At 35.0% G+C, this 12684-nt stretch overlaps 1 protein-coding gene across 3 annotated transcripts in view; it reads right to left on the bottom strand.

Moving 5' to 3' along the window:
• Nucleotides 1-12684, bottom strand: part of cps1 (carbamoyl-phosphate synthase 1, mitochondrial) — a 111007-nt gene that overhangs the window by 81096 nt on the left and 17227 nt on the right. For all 3 annotated transcript variants that reach the window (XM_073912971.1, XM_073912972.1, XM_073912973.1), the window contains 7 exons: nt 12388-12545; nt 12097-12225; nt 10161-10305; nt 8615-8825; nt 6585-6783; nt 4741-4917; nt 1048-1166 (listed from right to left, as the gene is read on the bottom strand). In XM_073912971.1, coding sequence (XP_073769072.1) covers nt 1048-1166; nt 4741-4917; nt 6585-6783; nt 8615-8825; nt 10161-10305; nt 12097-12225; nt 12388-12545 — 1138 coding nt within the window. The remainder of the gene's footprint in view (nt 1-1047; nt 1167-4740; nt 4918-6584; nt 6784-8614; nt 8826-10160; nt 10306-12096; nt 12226-12387; nt 12546-12684) is intronic.

Raw genomic sequence — 12684 nt, 5'->3', positions numbered from 1 at the left:
GATAATTATAAGCTTTCAAACATTACTATCATAAAGCAATAAATGCCCATTTTAAAATAATAAACACAATAAATAATATTACATATTGTACAGCATATATAATTTCAGTAATTTAATGAGGCATTGACTATTTTTGTCAGCCTTAATCATTAAAAAGAAATCTTACTGCTATTGACAAAATAACATTAGTATCACAATACGTGTACATTTCTTAAATGCAGTGATTTTTCTAATCTATGTTAAAAGAGCAGGCTTGGGATGTAAATTTCTATAAATTTCCCATGATCAATCACATGCACCACAAAACAATGCATATTCATGATATACAAGTTTATTCAAGCTAGGCAGATTAAATGGATTATCAGCAATACATCTTTGATTAATTACTGGCATCTGTAATAGCAATTATTTACCATGGGTTGATTTTTTTACCATCATAAGCTGGTTGTTTACACCAGTGTTTCCCAACCCTGTTACTAAAGGCACATTAATGGTACACATTTTTAACCTCTCCCTGATCAAACACATCTAAATTAAGTAACCAGAACATTAAAAGAGGCTCCAAAACCTGAAGTTAAAGGGTCAGATAAGGGAGAAATATGTACTGCTGGTGTGCCTTCAGGAACAGGGTTCGGAAACACTGGTTTACACACATTGTTAACACACATCTGTGTTCAAAGCCCATGCAAAAGTGAATGCAATGTAACAGGTCCCCTTAAAAGAAGAGTTCACCCTAAAATTAAAATGGAGTCACAATTGACCACCCTCAAGAAGTTCCAAACCGTCATACATTTGTTTCTTTTGTTCGACAATAAAAATATATATATATTTTGAAAAAGCTGAAAGCCTGACCTGCATCCACTGATCATAGTACATAGGTTACAGGTTTCCATATTTCTTCAAAACATCTTCTTTTGTGTTCAACACAGGTCAAACAGGTTTAGAACAAGTAAAATTTGAGTGAACGAAGTCTGAACTTTCGGTTTAGGGTGACCTATCCCTTTAATACTCTAAACGTGTCGGAATGTGACCATTACACTCTCTCACCTTTTATACTGACCCAGACGCTGCTCCATCTCAGTAATGTGCTTGAGTTTGTGCAGGAACCACTTGTCTATGGCAGTCAGGTCATGGATCTGATCAACGGTCACACCACTGTGTAGGGCCTTAAGAAACAAAACAATTCCCACAATGTCTAAAATCAGCGGACGCTACAATAAATGGCTCGAACATAAACAGGCTTTTCTAATAAATGACCGTGATCTACAAGAAATTGTTAGGTCATTGTTAAATGAGAAATAATGGCTTCTGATTGTTGGCTGTTAGCCTGCGGTGTCCCTTGAATACAGAACAGAGCCCAGCGAGCTGTAACTCGTTGTTGCTGTAGCGCAGTGGAGGGGGTCAAGGCCCCTGGCCAATCAGGAAGCTGCACTTAATAGCCTGTCTGCTTAATAGGAGGCATAACCTGCTCTGAATACAATTATGTGCCTGGAGACTAACATCCAACTCCAGCCGTACAACAGCAAGACCAACCTTGAGAGTTATTGATGTCTCGTGTCTTTAAAGGATTTAGCCTATTATTCCTTAATATATCTGCCAGCATCGGTGCGTTCATTTGACACCCGCATGACACACTTTTTGACAAGGAGCAGGTTTTCTTCACTTGAGGCAGACCATTTCCAATCATTGTCAAGAGACGTGGAAGGGTTTTGTGTTATCCTGAAGGGGTTTGTTTTGAGATAATGACCGGCTGACTGTACATTACCATAGTACTACACTCACAGTTACTAACAAAACAAATAAATAATTGATCTAAGCTGAAACAGGAGAAGCAGCAGAGGAATTGGAAGCTAGAAAATTGGTTGGCAGCCACAATGGGTCAATTATTCACTTTATTGTATAATAAATAAAACATAATGTAGCAAGACTGGCTAATCAAAATAAAGGCCAGCCAGAATCAATCTTTAAAGCTGTGGTTTACCTAATCGTATGCTATGCGTAATATACCACAGCATATTAATCTTATTTAGAAAATGTACAGTTTCTATTTCCTAGGGCAGGCTTTCTTGGCCTTCAAGAATCAGTTCTGATCCAAATATTACACTAAATGTTTTAGGCCTTGGACAATTCATAATGCATTATCCTGTTATTTGCATTTCAGGACCATTCAGACCTGAAACATTTTAATTTCATAAAATTGTTATATCTAAATAGCTTCACCTAAAACCACAATGCATCTGATCAACAACTAGCCTCTATAATATACGTTTTAGGCATCTCTTCCAGGTAAAACAACCCCAAAAGCATAAAATTTGTTAACAATTACAGAATGGTATTACAAAAAATCTGTGATTAGAAAAATGTTTAAACATTGTTTTTAAGTTCTTACAAAGGCTGCATTTGTTTGAGCAATAATACAGAAATATTGTCAACCATTTTACAGCTTATATCAACAGCCTTCTATTTCAATAAATACAATTTTATAATTGTATAGTATTTGTATTTTATCACAAAGCTGAGTTTTCAGCAGTCATTACTTCAGGTTTCCCTTTCACAGAAAATATTTCTTGACATAATAAAACACATGAGCTGCTTAATATGTTTTTATATAAATTGTGGTACATCTTTGATGAATAAAAAAAACATTTATTGAAAGAAATCTTTTGTAAGGCTGAACATTTCTTCACTGTCAGTTTTGATTAATCAAACGTATCTTTGATACATAAGTCTTAATGAGGTCTTAATTTGAGCCAGGTCTTGCCAGATCCTGTTTCAGTAATCGTCAGTAATTCGTGTTTTGTGTTCTGGTATTGATTTTAATTGATCTGGAATTAACTTTTGCGTGATGAATACCTGCATGTGTGTGGGTAAGAGAGAGAGAGAGAGAGAGAGAGAGAGAGAGAGAGAGAGAGAGAGAAAGAGAAAGAGAGAGTGAGAAAGAGAGAGAGAGAGAGAAAGAGAAAGAGAAAGAGAAAGAGAGAATGTGAATGAAAGCGAGTGACAAACAGCCAGCAAAGCTGTGTGAATTGTGTGCATGCACATACATAAAGATAGTCACTTCCGACCAATCAGCTTTCTTACATTTATAATTACTCTCATTGGTTGGTGATTATTGTTTCGTACGCAGTGAACGGTGAAAAAAAAATAATGCCATAGCGGCCTACCAAAATAATATTTGTATTTTCAAAATACCAAAGAGGAAGTCAAGCATATTGACAGTTTTTTTTTGTTTTTTTTATCACAAGTAAATCTGATATTGAGCTTAATCAAAGGAGATCTTGAGAAGATAAAACTGTGTCCCTGGATCAGGATAACGAGAGACAGAAGCAAATTGAGTGAAGTCAACCAGAAAGCATAATGGAAGAGGTTAGGCATGGGACGATAACAGTTTTCAAGGCATATCGCGGTTTGAATAAGTCAAGGTTTTAAAATCGCCAACATTTTCTGTATAACCATTCTTAAGGTATGTGTAAGATTTTTTTATTCACATTTTTTTGTTTTTTTTTGGACAACAAAAACCAGAAAAGATATCCAAAGATGATGTTTTAAATCGTAAAGACATCTGTGTTTTTGAAACTAAAGCAGAAGTCAATGATTCATTTGAATTATTTAGCCTGACACATTTACTGCTCCAAAATATTAGAAATCTTTCACAAAATAAAATATATTGTGTTCAAAGGCGGAAAAAGTTTTTGTTTTTTACCCATACAGGAAATAGAACTTAATTTAGAGCAGTAATTTACAATACGCAAAACCATGATATTTTGTTCTGAATCCTCTACGGGCCCATGCCTAGAAGAGGTAACTGTTGGCTCTTCTTGAAGATTAGACACAGTGAGTTATTTTCATTTGACACATAATAGTGAAGTGAACTGAATGCCTGTAGTGTTAGTAACCTCAACAGTGATGTTTCGTATGATTTATGTTTGAAGCTACATGTTTATTTGTTTTTTCTTTTATCCATGGTTGACCCATGACGTTATGTTGCACAAAATAATTAAAGACTGTTCAGAAATTTGATGTTTTTTTTTTCTCACTATAACCATTTAGTGGCATCATGTTCTGGGAAAACTGAAATTGTAGGGCAGACGTCGTATTTATTCCCTGCTTTTGTTCCGGAAATTATTCATTTACAAAGTAAGCACTGGTCTTAATTACATTTTTTTAATTAATTACCAAAGTTAAGGTGGCGCAGTGGCACAGTGGGAAGCGCTGTCACCTCACAGCAACAAGGTAAATTCGAGCCTCGGCTGGGTCAGTTGGCGTTTCTGGGTGGAGTTCGCATGTTCTCCATGTTTGTATGGGTTTCCTCCAGGTGCTCCGGTTTCCCCCACAAATCCACAGACATGCACTATAGGTCAATTGGGTAAGCTAAATTGTTCGTAGTGTATGTGTGTAAATGTGAGTAATGGGTGTTTGCCAGTGATGAGTTGCAGCTGGAAGGGCATCCACTGCGTAAAACATGCTGGAAAAGTTAGCGGTTCATTCCACTATGGTGACCCCTGATCAATAAAGGGACTGAGCCAAATAGAAAATGAATGAATGAATTACCGATGTTAAACTTCTGAAAAGTAGCATCAACATACTATCCAAACTGCACTCAAAGTGTTATGAATGGTGTAAAAACTGCAGTCTCATTGATTCATAAATCATGAGACTGAATTAAACATGACATTTATATTGAGTTGAGCACATTCCGAATCTATCATCTTGTCTGTACTGCACATCTGGGTCACATACCTGAGCAAGAGAGAAAATACGAGTACTTGAAGGCATGGAAAGCTCTCGCTGCAGGTCCTGCTGCTCTGCCCAGGCTTTTTTCAGAGGCAGACGTGGTACAAAGCCGTCCACTGAGGGATGGCACATCCGCAAAGCCTTCTGGATGCTCTCCTCGAAGCTTCGGCCGACTGCCATGACCTGGAAATAAAAGACGCAGAATTATGGGATGTAGATGAAAGCTCTGCCATTACTGTAAATCAACAGCACTGAATTAAAGGGGTCGCAAACTGAAAACTCAAAATGCCCTTGATCTTTTGACATATGAGAGTTGACTGTGCTATAAAAACTTTCTGTAAAGTTCAGTAATCAGAATTTCTCATTAGTCTAAATACAGCTTATATTGGAGCCAATCTGCCGAAATGATGTAGATTGTGCCACTTTATTATGTAAGAGTGTGTCTAAACTCAGCCTCCAGGGAGAATCAATGCCTGCTACTACATAACGATCTGTTTATTGTAGCTCTGTAGGGGGTAAATACAAGAAATGGTTAAGAGCTGCTCATTCAAGTCTACAAAGAAACTAAGAAACAACCTTAACATCAGAAAAGAGTATATGAAGTTATTTTATTGAATTTACAGACCATCAGTAAAATTTTGGTTGTGTTTATTTTGTTTTATTTTATTTTGTTTTATTTTATTTTGTTTTATTTTATTTTGCTATTTAATTTAATTTAATTTAATTTAATTTAATTTAATTTAATTTAATTTAATTTAATTTAATTTAATTTAATTTAATTTAATTTAATTTTATTTTATTTTATTTTATTTATTTTACTTTATTTTATTTTACTTTATTTTATTTTACATTATTTTATTTTATTTTATTGTTCACTTAATTCTAGAGTGGGTTCATTTACAAACAAGGCACAATTTGATAATTTTTTAGAACAAAAAAAAAAAAAAAGATGACTGATGCTGAGCCAAATAAATTTTGGATTTGACAGTTATGTTGAGCCAAACAAGTGTAACTATTTTATATAATAACTGTTCACTATTTACTGAGCTTTTAGCTTTACCGTGCATTAACATGGGGCTTCAGCATCAACACTTAACCGATGGCGTGTCTGATGTTGGGGCTAACGGGATCCTCATTGCAGCATCAGCCAATGAAATTGGTCCGCAATTGACTACTGTCTGAGCTGGTGTATTAAAGCAATCTGATTGGCTGACGCTTGAAAAGCATCCATTGGCGCTTGAAAAGTTAATAAATTCCCAACTTCTGCAGCAAGCAACAACCCTGAAGCAGCGCCGACAGATCCACAATGCAGTTCGCCAATGCCTGACGTCACCCATTAAAAGTGAATGGGAAGCCTTGACGATGGCCCCGTTTAAAGGGCAGATATTATTTATGCTTTTATCCAAAGCGCTGGCGCCCCGTTTGAATGGCCAATATCATTTATGCTTTTATCCATTAAAATGAAGAAGCCATCAACTGTCGATTTACGCATTTTTAAACCACAGTAGAATTAGAATTATTAATGTTCAAATATGTAAAACTGTTATCCAAACATACCAGTGTTTACTTTCCTATAATCCACCATGCCTATTCAGTTGGTTCTAATGAGAAAAGCCTATTATTTTAGAATAAGGAATTACTTCTGAGTTAGCTTTTGGATGCAAACAAATCTTGAGTTTATAAATGAACGTCAGAGAACAGTACAAAATAATATATTTTTTTAAAAAGGTAGTCCGTGACCCCTTTAACCATGACACAGACTTTCGTGAAATTAGCAAGGAAGAATCAAATAATAACTTGGTTACTACTCGATTGGTTTAATTAGAGCAATAAATCGTCAGTGTCTGCACCTCTCCAACACTCTTCATGGCGCTGCCGATCTCTCGAGACATTCCGTGGAAGCGGTCCAGATCCCAGCGAGGAATTTTGGTGACAATGTAATCCAAACTGGGCTCAAAGCAGGCAGTGGTCTGCTCCGAAACAGCGTTCTTTATCTCTGGCAGAGGGATGCCCAGTGCTAGTTTAGCAGCTACGAATGCTAATGGGTAGCTAATGAGAAAGATTCAGAAAGCAGCCATATTACAACAGATACAATTTTCTATAGTATTCAAACTGAAGGAAACTTGTTAAAAGTCTCCAAAATGACATCTCAATTGTTTCTATAAGGGGGAAAAAATGGAAAAACAATAGAACATATATATATTCTATATCTTCTATGTTCTATATGAGTTACTTTAAATTAAATATTTTGTATTAATGCTGCTATTGATGGTTCTTTGTTCCATCCAAGGAAAATATAATACCATTATCGTTCAACTGTACAGTAAGAATCATATAGAGAAATCAATTAAATTGTTAATTGCAATTATGTTTATGACAATTAATTGGAAGCACAGAGTTCATGATTGTGACGAATTGTGAATATTTTAAAATGTAATTTGTGATATTATCATTAGCATTTTCTGTGCTCAGTGGCCATCTGATCATTCACAAATAAAATGAAACATAATTTAGTGATCTTTTTGCATCTCTCTCATGAAGAATCTATGGAGAACTAAGTTTAAGATCTAATAGTTTAATTAATTTACTTTAATAAAATTACTTAAATGTTCTACTTGCCAAAAGATCATTAAACTTGACCACAACACAACTTAAACAGCCATTCTCTCCAAAAATCCCTCCATAAGGATTTTCTGAAAGAAATAATAATTGCCCCACAAGGTATTCAAACTATTTCTGCCTCTTCACACTAATCTTTTTATAAGACAACAAAATCTGTTCTGTTGATTCCACACATTTTGTTCGTCTTCTTACAGAGTGTGTGGCATCGAAGCTTACAAAGGATATGGACTGATTTCACACTGAACAGACAGGGTGGTGGGTGGGTGTTTTTAGACTCTGGCTCTCGGCATAGACAACTTTGGCTGCAGTCACTTCTCAATATTTTGGTGACGAAAAACACAAACCTGAAGATGGTGTGAAACTGACACCTTCGGCTGATCACCAGGAAACGTCTGTTTTGCAGGTAAATCTCAAAACAAGACAAAAAATGTACACTCTTGGGCATGTGCTCAGCCGAGGATAAAAAAAAAAAGGAAAGATTATCAGGTTGACTGCTTTGATGATGATGACGATTCTCTCTCCCTTTGATTTTGACTAATCCTCTCCCCTCAAAATGAAAAAAAAAAAAAAACTTCTGATTTACACAAATTACAGGGGTCGCCACGTTGAGGTCCGTATAGATGGAAATCTTTTGAAAAAAATCACATCCCAGACTTTTAAATCTGTAGCATACAGTCTTAGATTAATTGATATACAATGCAGTGAGTTCATTTCAGCTGAAGTGCAGCTGAAAAATGTGTTTATCCTATAAATATTTCTAGTATTTCTATCAGCTGATCCATCAGTGGATTGTTTTTACTGTAAATTAGCTCACAGACGGATCCACTAATAGAGGTGGCTTTCAAATGTATCGAATGTAAAAGTTTTCAAACTTGTCACTTGTTTTCAAATGTAAAAGTTGTTTTAAAACACTCCTGTATCTGTGTAAGTGGTTTGTGAAGCTATGATCATAGTAGCCAATCACAGACAATTCTGTTGAGGTAGGGAACACAATGACCAATCAGAAGTCTTTAAAAATCCACTCAACAACACTTAAAAGGAAAGCGGGAAATGCTTGTACCTTTTATTTTTTACATTTCAATACCACTTGTTACCAAAATCTATACTTTTTGACAACTCTAACATCTCGCAATTAAGAAGATGAAGCACCATTAAAGTTTAACACATTTCCCTAAAGCCTTAGTATTTTCCTTATTTTTTACTATTTAAACATTTTAAAGTCCTGTAAAAACCCTAACTACTATTAAGATGAACTCACCCTGTGGCTTTGGACGCCAGCGCTGAGCTTCTGGAAAGGCGAGCATTGACCTCAATGATACAGTACTCCAGGGAGGATGGGTGCAGAGCGTACTGGATATTACACTCTCCCACAATACCCAGATGACGCACCACCTTAATAGCGGTCTCTCTCAGCATGTGGTACTCCTCATTGGACAGAGTCTGACTCGGTGCAACCACAATGGAGTCACCTTTGGGTTAAGCAACAAGGGCTGTTAGCTGAAGCTCTTGAGGATTTACAATGCATGTCCTCATGTCATGTTACTAGTGGTTAAATTTACGCAGTGTATATGGATTTGTGTATACAAGGTCAAACTAGAATGAACCAGACAGTGAAAGGGAGTCCCGTTTAACATGAATACAAAAACAGAATATTAATTATTAAAGTTTTTTTTAAATGGGTAATTGCATTTGGGGAAAAAACTATCCTCAGAGTATTATATTACAATAAAATGTTATAAAGAAATGTATTTACATTTTTATTTGTTACATATGTAACAAAATATTTATAATAATAATAATAATATTAATAATAATAATAATAATAATAATTATTATTATTATTATTATTATTATTATTATCATCATCATTATTATTATTATCATTATTATTATTATTATTATTATTATTATTATTATTATTATTATTATTTATATTATTATTATTATTATTATTATTATTATTATTATTATTATTATTATTATTATTATTAACATAAAGAATTAAATCACAGTAGGGCAGCGCAGGAATCGCTGGTTCGACCCTCGGCTGAATCAGTTAGCATTTCTGTTTGGAGTGATGAATGAATAAATAATTCAAAAAAGTATATTTCAATAACAAATCTAAATTAATCTAATAGTAAGACAATCTAAATGAATAGATGTTTATTTGGTGATGTTGAAATATTTTATTATACTATAACTTATATAACAAATAATTTTGGAATGCAACGAACGGACCTGTATGAAAGAGGACACTACCTGACATAAGTTTTGTCGCCTATCAAAGTTTTAGGAACAACAAATAATAACTTAACTTCTAGTGGATCATTTGGTATCAGAAATGGCTTATAAGAAAGGCAAAGGCTTCTAGATTACAATTATGCCTTGATTTTTAATTATTTAATGAGAGGGAGCGCTATCATGCTGAAGAATTTGCCGTCTCCTTTGGTTTGTAATGTAATGCGCAGCACAAATGTCTTGATAGCTCAGGCTGATGATGTTGCCATCCACACTGCAGATCTCTCGCACACCCACATATTGAATGTACTGTAACCCCAAACTGTGATTTTTCCTTCACTAAACTTGACTGATTTCTGTAAGAATCTTGGGTCCATGTGGGTTTCAATAGGTCTTCTGAAGTATTTGTGATTATTAGGATGCACATCAACTTCGATAAGAAAAAATCTACCTTATGCCACTTTTCCAAATGATAAACTAGAAGCCAAGTTATAATTTGTTGCTCTAACTGGGATCAACGACAAGACTTTTGTCAGGTATTGCGTGTTCTCCATATAAAATGATACCTGTGTGGATGCCCAGTGGGTCAAAGTTCTCCATATTGCAGACTGTGACACAGTTATCAGCAATATCTCTCACCACTTCATATTCCACTTCCTTCCAGCCCAGCAGAGACTTTTCCACCAGGATCTGGCTGCTCATAGCTAAGGCCTGCAAACAGAATGAACTTAGTCTATTTTTATCATGCCACACCATTTCAAAAGCGGCTATATCAATAGGAATTCAATTTTCCTTGATCTTCTTGAGATAAAAGCATGTAATTATTAGCACAAACGATAGCATTCAGATCTCAGTTTCATACCCAATGAAAAAAAGACATTTATTGAGACTCTAAGTAGCAAAAATGTGAGTTTATTAATGGGAACTGTTAAACCTGACAAAAAAATGTCCTTTAAGTAAAGCAATTCATACATTTGAAAAAAAAAAACAAGTAGCATAACCATTCATTTGAAAAGTAATGGAATATTTTCTTAAAATTTACTCATGTTTTGATCAATATTTTTAATCATTTATTAAAAATGTTTTTAATCAATTTATTAAAAATATAACATGCAGAACAAACTAATGAATCTTCTGAAGATTGATTATGATCTGTCACAATCAAGGATGTCAAGAGCATGTATGAGCAGCCCAGTACATTGAGACTAGTAGCACTATGAGTCAAATCTGTTGGCTTTAGCAATCATTGTTGCATTATATACCAAAAGTGACATTTAAAAATGCATGTAACTCAAAGATCAAATATCCCTTTAGATTTTCAACAAACTATTATTTTACCATCCTTACTATTAAAGTCATGCAAGCTTAATCTTCAGAGATTTAGGGATTTTAATGTAGCATGAGAGTAAGGCCTTGTTTACACTAATAAGTTTTAGTTTTTAAATGGCATTTTAGAATGAAAACGATCCACGTCCACATTGGCGTTTCCACATTACACTGCTGAAAACGCACATAACGTGACAACACACACACTCTGGCATGCACTGAGTGATGAGAGCTGCAATTTCAATGAAAATGAAAAAAGGCGGGTATGTTATAGGCTGCGTTTTGTTATAAATATGCATACAGTTAAAATGACAGTCATATTTATATATAGCTACAAGACGCCTTAACATTTTTGGTTCTGTTTAGTTGCTAATATCAACATGAAAATAGGCGGTTCCTTATATGATGTTTTCATTTTATTGTTAAGAAAGTGAAGGTGATGTGAATGATGTTATAAAGTAAACTGTTTCCTCTGAAGATGGCGTGTCCTCGGGAGTTTGTTTTCCATATCAAACTTACGAAGTCTGAACTTACAAGAACAGGATGCAACACTGAACTTTGTTTAGGCTACTTAATATTGAGAAAAAAAGCCCCAATCAGATGTCTGAAGCCCCGCCTCCATTTCCAGATGTCTCCATTTTCCCCCATCTACACTGATATGGAGCAGCCACATTTTCAAATGAAAAAGGCCTCTTCAGTGTTTCCAAAACGCTCAGTTTTTTGAGGCCCAAAAAAAACTCTGGCGTAGTATGGACAGATGGCGTAACTGTAGCAAAACTTATGCAATTTAAAACTAAAACGTGTTAGTGTAAACGGGGCCTTATGGTCAAAAACCAAATGTGACTTCATTTACAGCAGATATTCAATACCTAAATATTCTTCTGGATTATAATTCTTAAACCTTTGTGATAATGAATAAACATTTCTCATTTTAATTTGTAAATAACTTTAGGAAGTTCTATCCCAGGGATATTAAAACAAAATGGAACTCAAAGACTCCAAATTGTTTAATCAAGCCCATTTTTTGTGGTCAATATGAGGCACTTTACATACAGCTGATAAGTACTGTATTTTATGAGGAATGCCTGTACTTGATTTCTCTATGAAACAAAATGTCTTCAGTGTCACATGATCATTCTAATCCCATCATGTTGTGTAATGTTTTACAGTGTTTACCTTGTGAGCGGTGTCCTCTAGCTTCTCTTTATTAGCACACAGGCCGGAGCCAAGCCCACCCAGGGCATAAGCTGATCTCAGCATGACAGGATAGCCAATCTCATCTGCTGCCTTCAACGCATCTGCCACCTTCCAGATAAAAAAAACAATCACGAGTACATCATCAACCAACAAATATCTATTCAAATATTGTCCAAAGATAAAAAAAAAACACACATTGAAAGGTTTCTCATAAAATTCAAATGAGGTAACATTTGACATCTCTCAAGTTTCACAAAACATCTCTCATACCGTTTTAACAGCGAAACTGGGTGCAATCTTTTCATTGATTTCCATTAGTTTGTCTGAAAAGAGCTGCCTGTCCTCAGTGGCCATGATGGACTCCACAGGTGTGCCCAAAACCTTCACTCCATACTTCTCCAGGACGCCACTCTGAAAGAGCTCCACGCCTGAACCCCCCACACACACAGCCATATAAAACATCATCAATCATTCTTTACAGCGTTATCCCATAAGGAAATCTGACATTTGGTATGACTAATATATTTAAATATATGCAGTATGTATATATTTGCAATTCCAATGGTT

The sequence above is a fragment of the Danio rerio genome, chromosome 9 (assembly GCF_049306965.1).
Source record: "Danio rerio strain Tuebingen ecotype United States chromosome 9, GRCz12tu, whole genome shotgun sequence".
Taxonomy (NCBI): Eukaryota; Metazoa; Chordata; class Actinopteri; order Cypriniformes; family Danionidae; genus Danio; species Danio rerio.
This window is presented reverse-complemented; position numbering and strand designations above follow the sequence as displayed.